Raw genomic sequence first — 13,336 nt, 5'->3', positions numbered from 1 at the left:
TCGTAAAGATGTATTTTTTTTAAACACTATCTACATAAAAAAAGATGTCGTTTTCCCGTCGAAATTTTAATGTTAGCCAATATTGTTAGTCGTACTAACGATTATCCAAACAGTAATACCACTTATTTAAATTTTAAACATATGGATAAGCAAGCATATTCCTTATGCACTTTCTTTATATATTTAAAACTATTTCCAGGTACAAGGATGACGAAAAGATCGACGTGGACTCCTCCCACTACCAGGGCGGCAACGTCAACCAACCAGCGCTCATCATCCACAACGTCACTGGGAGTGACAGTGGCAACTATACCTGTCAGCTCAAAAATGACGTTGGAAACAGCACTAGTGACAACGCTATCGACGTTAATGTTTTGTGTGAGTATTGCACCATCATTTTTTATAATATAATAATATAATAGGTTAACGTCACCTTTTTATGTATATTTATGTTTTGACGACCGTTCTGGCATAGTGGGTAGTGATCCTGCCTGTAAAACCGATATGGTGCCGGTTCGGATCCCGGTTAGGACAGTTATTTGTATGATGAAAACAAATATTTGTTCCTGAGTCATGGGTGTTAAGGTATAAGTATGTATATCGTCGTATAGTACAAGCTTTGCTTAGATTGGAGCTAGATTGATCTGTGTAAGATGTCCCCTAATATTTATTTATTTATTAAATTTATATAAACGTCGATAACGGCATTAGTTGCAAAGCTTACGATATTATTCTGCTTTGTAAGTGACGCATTATCATTATTAATTATTACTATATCATCTTTATTTATTTATCGTCTTAGGTTAGGTATTTTTATAATATGAATATAAAAGTAAAATATAAAAACACTTACAAAACAATAAAAATACATATAAACACATTATAAAAAACCTAACCTAGGGTGCCGCCAGCAGCGGGGCAAGGCCCAAGCTACCGGTGGTCAGGGCTGCAGAGAGAGGAACCGACGTACTATCCGCGCCGTGTCCAAGATCACCGCCTTCTGCATCTGTCCCTTGATCCAACCACCTACTATATCATTATCATTAACTAATGTCGAAGCCTCAAAAAATTTATTATTTTTATTTTATTATTTTGTAAATTACGCATCTGTGATTCTTGATCAATACAAATAAAGAATATGATATGAATATAAGTTTTTATGAATATAAGAATTACCTACTTCATCTGAGATTAGACTTTTACGTCACTTTTGTTTCTCACCCCACTCATTTCATTTTCGGTAAACGATATTTGACGTATGAAAGACTAATCAAAATTATCCCAATTCCAGACAAACCCACAGTTCGTCTAGTAATGTCGGACCCCAGCCCTATTAACGAGCTGGACCATAAGAACGTGACGCTGATATGCGAGGCCATCGACGGGAACCCGAGGACCCTGGACGAGGTCACCTGGTATCTGGATAATGAGGTGCTGAAGAAGCTTCCGGAGTGCAATGGAACTGATCGTAAGATTCATTGTTGAAAATTTTGAACTTTTGTCGTAATGTTATGTTAGGTATCTACGTAAAAGAACCTTTCTATATCCATATTAATCTATACATATAATAAAGCTGTAGACGGTCGAAAGTCTGTACATGGAAGATATTTGAAAAAAAGTTGGCTGGGGATACTTAGAATCGATAACAGAACACGTTCCAACAGTTTTTAGAATTTTTGTCTGTTTGTCTGTTTATCTGTTTATCTGTTTATCTGTTTGTCTGTTTATTTGAACGCGCATCACGTGAAAACGGCTGAACGGATTTTGATGAAAACTTTACTAATCTGTCGAGAAAATCTCCGGCCAGGTTATAGGCTATAAAAATTCAACCGATATAAGGGGGGGGTAGCCACAATACTCGCTTGATTTAAGTTTGCCCCTGAATCTTATGGCGCTACTTAGGAAGGAGGGGCAAACTTTTTCGCGCCTGGTTGGAACTAAAAGTAAAAAAACCGGGCAAGTGCGAGTCGGACTCGCGCACGAAGGGTTCCGTACCATAATGCAAAAACAGGCAAAAATAAAACGGTCCCCCATCCAAGTATGTACTTGACCCCGCCCGACGTTGCTTAACTACGGTCTAAAATCACGTTTGTTGTATGGGAGCCCCACTTAAATCTTTATTTTATTCAGTTTTTAGTATTTGTTGTTATAGCGGCAACAGACATACATCATCTGTGAAAATTTCTACTGTCTAGCTATCACGGTTCGTGAGATACAGCCTGGTGACAGACGGACGGACGGACAGCGAAGTATTAGTAATAGGGTCCCGTTTTACCTTTTGGGTACGGAAAACCCTAAAAGTGTACAACTGTCTAACAAATGGCGTTTTTTATATCGAAAAATTTTCGCGCTCGCTTCGCTCGCGTTTTCACCATTCTATGATATGATAAAGGTGATATTCGGTTGGCAACTGCAGCAGCATTACTCTGTTGCAACGTTACTGTCAATTTTCGTCATAAAATGATGTGACTGATTTCCATACTAAAAGTAAGAGAGTGAGGGTACGTATGAAAATTTCCAACGTAGGCATTCGATTTGACCTTACGCGGACGCCCTTAAAGTCATGGAAAGAATCTTGCTTGCGGGCTTGCGGCCAGCCGATTTTTTCGACATAGGTTACCGATTTTATAGCGAATTTTGCTCTCTTGCACGGCAGATTTGTCGGCCAAGGCGAGTTGCTACTTAGCCGCGATCCTGTCAAAGTGATAACACTTTGGCAGTTAGGTCTCAGGGGCCCCGCGAAAGCCGAAAACTAAAAGCATCCTATCAAGCGCTTTCGAGTGAAGCCAAAGAGCGAGCAGTAGAAGAGTCGTGATTACATGCATAGATTCGATTTCAAGCCACTCTTTTGCAGTTCGGCGTCAGGTCTTATGCAAGGCATTCTCCCTTACGGCAAAGTTGATCTTCTGCCTTAATTACACTTGGGCGTGGATCCAAATCCAAGCTTTCCTCTTTCGCAGCTGGGCCTTCTGCCTTGCTCACATTTCGCCAATACAATTCACTTGGTCAATTCCAGGCTCTGCTTTCTTGCATCTTTTCTGTATGAAAACAACGTCGCTGAGACCCTTAAATATCGAGCCCTATGCCAAGCTAGGCTGATAGAAAACTGTCACATCAATTCTCTGTATGAAATCCTGGATTCGCGCCTGGTTGGGACTAAAAGTAAAAATGTGCAACTGTCTATCAAATTGCGTTTTTTACATCGAAAATAGTACTCTGTTGCAACGTTACTGCTGCAGTACTGTCAATTTTCGTGATAAAATGATGTGTCTGATTTCTATACTAAAAGTAAAAACGTACAACTGTCTATCAAATTGCGTTTTTATATCGAAAAATTTTCGCGCTCGCTTCGCTCGCGTTTTCAATCACATTCTTAAATATGTATTCGGGTGGCAACTGCAGCAGCATTACTGTGTTTCAACGTTACTGTTGCAGCACTGTCAATTTTTGTGCAAAAATGATGTGACTGATTTCCATACTAAAAGTAAAAATGACCATTGTCTATTAAATTGCGTATTTATATCGAAAAAAATTAGATATGATAAAGGTGATATTCAGGTGGCGACTGCAGCAGCATTACTCTGTTGCAACGTTATTGCTGCAGGACTGTCAATTTTCGTGATAAAATGATGTGACTGATTTCCATATCCAGTTCTAAAGCGGCAATGAACGTCACTCAATTGACCAAAAAAAATTTCAATATAATCTTGACGACCCTAGGGAGGGGGGCACCATGGTCTAGAAATGCATAGGGCATCAAAATACATATCTTAATCCGGCATTGGTCGTTTGCGAAGTCAAACGATTTGGGACTCGAATTTTATACGCATTACCATGCCTTCCCCAAAAAAATCGAATGATTCGCGAAAGTCTCGCAACGCATTGAGGTTACAAAGAGCACGTGGTTTTCCTCAGGAGTCTGAAGAAGACCACGGTGAGTGGCGCTTTAGCCAGGCAAGCCGCTTCGCTTTTGCTCGCGCGCGTATACTTTACTGTATCGTCCGATATACACCTACTACTCTGTCGTTTAAATCACGTGTAAAATTTGTATAAGGGCGCAAAAAGCTATTGATTTTGGAGTGTAGTTTTAATTAGTGGTACCTAATTGTTAAATATTTTATCTGGACTACAGTCCTCTAGCATATCCATCTGTCAACTTTACTTCAAGTTCCGCCTCCAGGGGAGAGGGAGAGAAATAGAACAGACCGAATTCCACGCGGGCGGAGCCGCGGGCACAGCTAGTAATATTTATAAATGCGAAATTGTGTCTGTCTGTCTGTTACCTCTTCACGCTTTAACTGCTGAACGAATTTAGTTTAAATTTGGCATAGAAGATAGTTTCAGTCCCGGGGACACAGGATAGTTTTTATGTCGGAAGTCATCCCTGAAGATAATGCAAAGGGGGTGGAATTGAAAGAGTTAATGCATTGCCTAATAATTGAAGTAAGCATTGCGCGAATTGAATGATTGCTATGAGCATTATCCAGGCGCTATACCTTAGATGCTGTCACTAATTCCACGCAGACGAGGTCGCGGGCAAAAGCTAGTATTAAATAATTTACAATTCAAAGATCTGTACTAATACTAACTCAATACCACCGATTTTTAAACAACCTTCCTTTCCAGCGGCCCTGTGTGATGAAGTGGATCCCTCAATGCTGCTCCTCCAGGACACGACGAGAAGTTTCCATGGCAACTACTCCTGTCAGGGCAAGAACGCCGCGGGAGAAGGAGAAAGGAGTCCGCAGACCGAGTTGGTTGTCAATTGTGAGTATAAAACCAACCAAACAATCAATCATTCATTCATTTTTCATTTATTTATTTCTATAACAATATGATATTGTGTTGTGTAATTTCTCTTAAACTTTACTTAGCAAAATTTTGATCAAATTTAATAAAAAGTAGATTACGTTTTTGCTTAGCTAAAGAAAGTAAAGAAAAAAGAAAACAATACCACTGGTACTCAAACATCGTCACCACTAAAAAAACTAAGTAAAAAAATATACCAATACTAGTAAAAAACTAACACGACCTCAAACCTTGATATACCCAAAGTAATTCTGCGTAAAATGTACTTTCGAAAAGTTGAAAAGCTAAATGTTTAGCTTGTAAGAATAAGAAGTACTAAATCAAAGGCAAAAATAATTCTTCTGCGCTAGACGTGTAATAAACTACTTTTTTGTTTTTGTTGATGATCGATTCAAAAAATTTTTGGAAATGTTTACAGATCCCCCTGGGCCAGCGAAGCTGGTGTACTCCCCGTGGCGAGTGGTCAAACAGAAATCCCTCATCCTGACGTGCAGCATCGAAGAGAAAGGCAGACCTGAAGCTCAGAGGTATTAATTATTTTTACTTTAATCCTTCCGTAAGTGAAATTTGTTGAAGAATTGGCCACAGAACCATAAATGCCATTAAATAACATTTATCCTGTAGAAACCCGACTGTACTTCAACCCGATATTTGAATTTCAGGCGGAATCATTTCCTTCCTTACTTATTATTTATTACTCTTGCTTATCTTCTGTCAGTTTTTAAGGTCCTTTTCCTTCAATCAATTTCTGGTTTACTTACTTCTATTTTATTTATTTACTGTTTTTCTGATTCGCTGTTAATTGTAAATGTGACTGATCGTCAAAATCACACGTAAGAAAATAAACCAAAATACTAAATGGGGTAATTTATCTGATAGTCTGTGCGGAAATAGAAGAGTCGTAGAATGTATTGGATCCCATAAATTTCACGACTCTTCTCTTTCCGCACTGACTAATTATTTTCTTTTATTAGTTAAAGACAGACAAACAAGTATTTAGATTATTTTATCAATGTCATTGAATGAAAATTATAATATTCACTTTTACCATTCTTAGATTCCGCTGGCACCGAGGCGGTCGCCTCGTCCCGGACATAGTGTCCGCCAACTGGACCATAGACCCAATCAGTCTCGACCACAGGACCAACTTCTCGTGTCGCGGATTCAACGCTGGTGGCGAGGGGCCGCCTGCAACTACCTTCATTAATGTACTTGGTAAGTGTAGCCGCCGTGCAGGTCAGGATCTCGACGACTCAAATAAAAAGCTTAAATTCTTTGTGAACTGATATAATTTTCCAAAGTACTGATTACAAGGGTATCTTGACTAAACGGTTAAATACAGAAGTGGTGGTAATTGTATGGAGGCTGATGAAAGAGTGATTTGCATAATTTAAACAGTACAAAATGGCGGTTTAGATTTAGGTGCCTCTAATTGGCTGACATACAGGGTATGTGGAGCGCTCCTATTGGTGCTTTAGAAAAGGCTTCCGAATACTAGCCGAGCCCGACGGCTGCGTTTAGCTACTGCATTAGGAATAAAGATTTTATACAAATAAAAGGTTGCGTTCGCTACAGTAAGTTTTACGTTTTTTTTTACTACTCAGATAATCTAGTCTGAGCATGTATCCATGGATTTACTTAACTTGTCCTATTGTCTAGTTTATTTAGCTTGTGACTGTATTAGTCATCTTTTATATTTTCAGCTCCTCCAAGCTTCAAGTACGCTATGAACTACTACAGCGGAGCTTTGTACAAATCTCAAGTAAGTTTGATTTATTTACCTGTCTCATAAATATTTAATAATAGACATCATTTACGAGCTTACTGATTTTCTTGTTCTTATGATAAAAGCATGAGGAATAGGAACTCTTACTTTATGGATATACCATTTTTGCACATGATTTTTTCAATCTGCTACTCCTTCTTTTATTTATTTTTCCACACTATAATTGTCTTATTCTTTTTTCACATATTTTAAAGTACGTTAGTACTTTAACTTATTTATTTCTTCTTTGACAACTTACTTTATTTATTAATTTATATTAAGAGGGCCTGGCCTTCTGTCGCTGCTTCGTTTTTACTTCTTGATATGAGTGGCTACAGCACCATTCTTTTATCTGTCTTCCTCTACTTTATTAGGTATTTTAATTCTACTCAAACCTACTTTCAGAACATATCCCTCAAATGCACCGTGGAATGCGCCCCCCGGTGCAGCGTGCAATGGCTCATGATGAAGGACAACGAGGAGATGCAGGTCATTGACCCCAACAAGACGGATCGGTACTACATCGTGGAAAGAGAGATCGGGCCCGAGGTCAACAGGAACGATTTTGAAGCTACGGAGAGTACTTTGGTGAGTTGGTTTTTAGCTGATAACCTCTAGCCGCCCAGACATCAAAACTTGCCGATACAAATGCAATTTTATTTTTCAGAATAAAGATTCATATTAGAATGGAACGGGAGACCTTTTTATAGGCCTCTGGGCGGGTAGAGGTTATGGCAGAACATTGATTTTTTATCAAACCGATTTTGCATGCATCTTAGCATGCATCTGAGAGGTGAATGGCTTAAACACTTATCAGGTTTCAATCATCCATTGCTCAGCTTTCGAGTTGCTTATTTTCATTTGAGGAATAAAGCCTAGTGTTTTGACACGGAGACAGGCATTATACTAATTGGGCTTACCAGTCTTAATCACAAAATATTCACAAGCACTAGTTTAAAACTCATGTAGACATTTGTTTCACAAGGGGGCAAAGTTGTTGTTTGACCACTCGTGCTAATTTTAATAACCGAGCAAGATCGTAAGGGTTCGAGCAAACGAAAGATTCCAAAATTGAACAACGAGCGTAGCGAGTGGTTCTAAAAATGGAATCTTGAGCATTGCGATTCACACTCACTCACTCTTCTTCTTCTTTCTCACTTTTCTTTGTTTCTTTCAGTACTGGAACATGTCTGCTTGGGCTGGAGGCGTTCTGGACCGCACGGACCCTCGCATCACCAAATACATGTGTCGGTCTTCGCGAAACGACGCCGGGCCTGCTGTCAACAGTACTACACATTTTGCTGTGGAATGTAAGTTATATAATATTTTAAACTTTCGCGTTTTGAATACATATTAACTCACATTATAGACGGGTCTAACGCGAATTATATTCAATTACCTTTATTTACCGACGTTTCGACACAGGTTTCACTGGTCGTGGTCGCGGCTGACTGATGTCCCAGCAAAATGTCAAAACAGAGATTTGTGCATCTACCCGACGAAAAGTGTATGGAAAAGTTTGGGGTAGACATCCACCACCATGATGGTTTCAACTTATCGCCAACTTGGGAACCAGTGATACAGAAGCTAAAACCAAAGGATCTATCTTCGGACGGGTGCGTGGATATTGTGAGTGTTGCGTGTCGGACTATTGACAATAATTAACATTATGTGTGGTGGGTGGTTTGAAAATGTGATGTCTACCCCAAACTTTTCCATACACTTCTCGTCGGGTAGATGAACAAATCTCTGTTTTGACATTTTGCTGGGACATCAGTCAGCCGCGACCACGACCAGTGAAACCTGTGTCGAAACGTCGGTAAATAAAGGTAATTGAATATAATTCGCGTTAGACCCGTCTATAATGTGAGTTAGAATGTAAGTTAATTCTCAAGCAGATAGTTTGACGTAATGTAAATACGTGATCCTTTTATACAGGGTCCTCCAATAGGAGCAGTAAGACGAATTTAGCCGAAAACGAAAGCCTGTATGTTCAGTGTTCATGGCTTTCGGGTAAAAAAGTTTTGAAACCAACTTTCTCCTAAGGGTACCCTACCGCCTTCCCCTTCCCTTACTCCTTCCTTGGTCCCTTTGAAGAACGAAACTCTAAAATCGACTTATTTTGATACCTAGGTTAGGTTAGAGATTATTTTTAGTATTTGCATTCAATTAAACTAAAATAAAAAATATTTAAGGATCTGTTTGTGTTACTGTAAAACGGATCGATGATACGGAACCCTGTATGATTGAATGAACATTGACAAAATAAAACTTTAAGCCTCACAAGTTGTACCTAAATAGGTAATTATGTATTTGTCAGATGAACCAGAAAACATCACAGTGACTCCGGGAATAGTTCCAGTGATCGAAGGAGAAATACCCGGAAAAGTCGTCTGTTCCGCTAGGTAAGATACTATTAAGTAAGTATTATAAATACTAAAATAACTTATTAAAATATAAAATAACAGTAAGTAAGTAATAATTCATTGTCAGATCATAAGACATATAAGATCTGGTTTTTTACGGTGTCAGATGTTACTTATAAGTTCCTTCAATTCGGACATCTGTAAAGTATCTAAGTATACCTCTTGATCTATAGTTCGTTTTTTTTAGCATTAGAAAGAACTCCACAGAAGTAAGCGTACAGTTTTTATCAGGCTCTTTAATTGTTAATAATTATTGAATTATCTAATGTAGCACGGTCAATACATATAATTTACTTCAAATTATTACCGCTTAAAGTGCCGGATTAGGAACCACAAGCTTATACTTCTGCGAAGTTCTTTCTAATGCTAAAAAAAAACGAACTATAACATAATACGAATAATAAACTTTTCATTGGCACACCACTGGAATGAGGTTTAGGATGTCACTAACAGATGGCAGCACTTATTTAATTCACCTTTACAGAGGTTTCCCCGTCCCATCCTACTCGTGGCGTCGAGAGAACGCCAGCAAATCTTTAGCCAAGGACCACACCAACACCTCTCTCGTCCTCTCATCTTCCAACACTCTTCTGCTGGGCCCGGTGCAGAGAAAAGACGCAGGGCACTATCTTTGTGAGGCTCATAACCGACATGGCGCTGTTTCTGCTACAGCGTACTTGGATGTCATGTGTGAGTATCATTTTTGTTAAATGTCTCCAACCTTGTCTTTACAACATAAACAATTTTCTCATCCTTCCATCCAACACAAGAAGTGTTTCCAACACAATTTGATGAAACCCGAGGAAAAAATAGCCAGGACGCAAAACAGAGGGATCGGTACCAAACTTGATATCATACATAACATGACTCTCACCTAGCGAAATCGGAAATAAATTTAGTATCCTTTTTTTTCTAACTTATAATCAACACCCAACACCAAGAACTCAACTCTCCTGTATACTCTAGTACGAGTATTAAGGGGCCCACAGATTACCAGTTCGCCGGACGATATCAGCCTGTCAGATGTTCGCAACTGTCATCTTTTGCTTTAACTGACAGGTCGATATCGTCCGGCGGACTGGTAATCGGTCCCCCTTTAGTTGTGTCAGTTGTGTGAAGGATTTAATAGACAGCTCAGTGTGGGTGTTCTTCAATAATTTTTACTCACATAAGAGCAACTAGACTTTTAACGGACGTTAATTTATAATTAAATTGAGGAACGAATGTGTGTTGTGAAAATTTTCAGTTGTTCCGGAGTGCGGCATTAAGCAAGCGGAAGTAGATGGAGAACAAGTCCTGATCTGCACAGCGCACGCTAACCCTAGCGAGGTATGCTTATTAGGGTTCCGTACCCATAGGGTAAAACGGGACCCTATTACTAAGACTGCTGTTCGTCCGCCCGTCCATCCGTCCGTTCGTCTGTCACCAGGCTGTATCTCACGAACAGTGACAAGTAGACAGTTGAAATTTTCACAGATGATGTATTTCTGTTGCCGCTATAACAACAAATACAAAAACAGAATAAAATAAAGATTTAAGTGGGGCTCCCATACAACAAACGTGATTTTTGACCGAAGTTAAGCAACGTCGGGCGGGGTCAGTACTTGGATGGGTGACCGTTTTTTTTTTGCCTTTTTTGCATTATGGTACGGAACCCTTCGTGCGCGAGTCCGACTCGCACTTGCCCGGTTTTTTGCTTATTAAATAGTGTGTCTGCCAAAATTCCAAGTTCATTCAAACTTAGGGTTTGAAGAGAATGGCCCTAAAAATGCTACCTTAAAATCATCCAACTATAATAGTCCAGTACTATAACTATGACCCGGGTATGTCCTTAAACTACGTACAAGGCCACCGGTGGACGGGCAGCAGCGTCCCTCAAATTCGGTGTACCCGACTGCGATCGCCAACCCGCCTGCCAAGCGTGGCGATTATCAAATCAAATCAAATCAAATATCATTTATTATCAGGCAACTAAGGCCCATAGATACATACCTTACAAACTAACATACATACAATAGTAAAATCTTACAAGCTAAAAAATTATTTCGGCGACACGGCGGTTTTCAGTTGTGTCGCATGTTCCGGTGTAGGATTTGGCAGATTACCACGGAACCGCCGAAACACCACACTCTTAGGCCAGAAGTCCGCGCTCGCGATGGTTTCCAGCAGCGGCCGCGGCACGTATGGCATTCACCCCCCATCATGCAAAGGGGGAGGCCTATGTTCAGCAGTGGACGTCTTATGGCTGAGATGATGATGATGACTATAACTATGGTCCTCAAGTTCAGCACGTACCATGGGTCAGGCAACGAATGCTCAAAAAAAGTTGTAGAGGGAAATGCTAGGAACACAATTTTTGACTCCCTAATTTTGTTTGAACAAGTTAGGAGGTGAACATGTCAAAAGTCAAGGGGGGGGAGAGGCGTGTAAGTATCAAAGTAATAACAGCAACATATTTGAAACACTGTTATTATGATTCTCGAATTTAATAACATCAAAAGATGCTAAGTAAATATTCAACAACTTTTCAGGTAACCTTCTTCTGGAAACTGAAGAACGACAACGACTCTCTCTCCGACGAGAAGATCTGGCAAGTCGGCCAGCAGAGCTACCTCCGCCTGCACCCAGGCGTTGAGGTGCACAGGACGTATCTCTGTTACGCTAACAACTCTGTGGGCAGGAGTAGAGAGTGCGAGCGCGATGTGCAAGGTGAGTATTGTGAACCTTATGTCTTCGCAATAAGGTTGACGTTAACAGTTTGTGCACCTAAAAAGGCCTGGTTCTTGAACTAGCCTTCTTTCATAATTTCATACTTTTATAAGTGTGAATGAATTTAAATTTTGCGCTCATGTTTGCTAGTAGCATAGACGAAATTGCAAATTTACATTAAAAATTAAATATAATAAAAAACGATGGACCTTCTTAGGCGCAAGTACCTACCTTAAAGTGTACAGAATTTCACCAGTAGTCCAAATTAGGTGTCATTCCATTAAATCTTTGATGAGTGCAAACATAAGTATGATTGTCATTAGTTTTCATTGATCACATTTTATTGTAATGAATCTGCCTCTATTATATGTAAAAAAACGAATGGTGTCACGCGTTACGAAAACGTTTTCATTGTTTTTGGTTCCCATGGTTTTTTTTTTAATATTGCACCTGTAAACGGTTTTCAAGATTTCTTACTTAATAATTTGTGATTAAGTGCAACATAATACAAAATAATGCAAAATATATTTAAGAGAAAAAAACTTAGTTTTCTACTCCTCCGATTTCAGAATCACGTAAAGTTAATTTGTATTTTGCATTATTTTCATTAAGATTATAATTTAATGCACTGAAAATTATAGTTTTTTTTTGACAATTTTATAAATTACAAAATTAAATAAAAACGAAATTTGACTTTAATTGGTTTCACGTGTGACGTAACATTAAATTATGTTTTCTAGCCAACCTGGAAAGCCTCAGTGAGTAATGTGTTTATTGTGTAGACTGTCCATGTCCTTAAATAAGTCATAGTTTGAAACATGAGTCTTTAAACATTCTTCAAAAATACTTAAGTAATAGATACTTATTCAAAAATTTCTTGTAAGTAAAACCCGATATTATGTACTACTCAGTCTCATGTCAGAAGGGATAACATTTGGCCGCTAAAATGATGAGAAGGATTGGGAATACAAAAGAAATGGCAGTATCATAAGACTCGTGCTCCACTCTAATACTGTCTAGAGCTTCGCAATATGTATGTCCAAATTAAGCATTGGCAGTACTGACAAAAAATGTAAAAGGTTTTTCAGCACCGCTATTAGATTGATGTCACTGTTTGTAAAATTTATAATTGGCTTATTAACTTTAACCTGAAAAACTGATCGAAGTAAATAAATATGTAGTTTCGTACAAACGAAACGTTAAAATCTTTCGGACCGTCCTGGAGCATATTTTAGTCCAAATGGCATGACTCTAAATTCAAAACTTACACGTTTAAGTATGACTCTAAATTCAAAATTTACACGTTTAAGTAATGAACCCCATTTTTTATTAGCTTCGGCAGTTTGGTGGCGGGATCGACAGCAACTCATCCTGATTGGTTGCATTGCGCTCGCTATCTTAGTCATCACCGTTATCCTCTGCATCATCATCATCTGCATATGCAGGCGGATGAGAGCGAAATCCAAATGTAAGTGGTCGTTTTTAAGCACCATTTAAGAGGAAAGGGGAGAGCCGATTCTCCAATCTCCATACAAACGAAGTCCTCATTTTCCTCTCTGGATTAAAATTAACATTATTGAAATTTTTTTGACACAATTTGCTGTATTTAAACTATAGCTATGCTAAC

The 13,336-nt window shown here is 38.9% G+C and overlaps 1 protein-coding gene across 8 annotated transcripts in view; it reads left to right on the top strand.

Moving 5' to 3' along the window:
* The window catches only part of LOC134675839 (hemicentin-2), a 665,006-nt gene that overhangs the window by 641,185 nt on the left and 10,485 nt on the right, over positions 1 to 13,336 (top strand). For 5 of the 8 annotated variants that reach the window (XR_010099811.1, XM_063534133.1, XM_063534134.1 and 2 more), the window contains exons 10-23: positions 200 to 378; positions 1,292 to 1,468; positions 4,627 to 4,767; positions 5,228 to 5,336; positions 5,867 to 6,024; positions 6,513 to 6,571; positions 6,980 to 7,162; positions 7,752 to 7,884; positions 8,895 to 8,979; positions 9,485 to 9,690; positions 10,247 to 10,329; positions 11,532 to 11,709; positions 12,450 to 12,467; positions 13,043 to 13,177. Coding sequence is in view for 5 of the 8 variants with exons in the window: in XM_063534133.1 (XP_063390203.1) it covers positions 200 to 378; positions 1,292 to 1,468; positions 4,627 to 4,767; positions 5,228 to 5,336; positions 5,867 to 6,024; positions 6,513 to 6,571; positions 6,980 to 7,162; positions 7,752 to 7,884; positions 8,895 to 8,979; positions 9,485 to 9,690; positions 10,247 to 10,329; positions 11,532 to 11,709; positions 12,450 to 12,467; positions 13,043 to 13,177 (1,844 nt within the window). In the remaining 3 variants the exon portion in view is untranslated. The remainder of the gene's footprint in view (positions 1 to 199; positions 379 to 1,291; positions 1,469 to 4,626; positions 4,768 to 5,227; positions 5,337 to 5,866; positions 6,025 to 6,512; positions 6,572 to 6,979; positions 7,163 to 7,751; positions 7,885 to 8,894; positions 8,980 to 9,484; positions 9,691 to 10,246; positions 10,330 to 11,531; positions 11,710 to 12,449; positions 12,468 to 13,042; positions 13,178 to 13,336) is intronic. The other 3 variants (XR_010099812.1, XM_063534137.1, XR_010099813.1) reach the window with 2 other exon arrangements.

This window comes from Cydia fagiglandana, chromosome 23 (assembly GCF_963556715.1).
Source record: "Cydia fagiglandana chromosome 23, ilCydFagi1.1, whole genome shotgun sequence".
NCBI lineage: Eukaryota > Metazoa > Arthropoda > Insecta > Lepidoptera > Tortricidae > Cydia > Cydia fagiglandana.
This window is presented reverse-complemented; position numbering and strand designations above follow the sequence as displayed.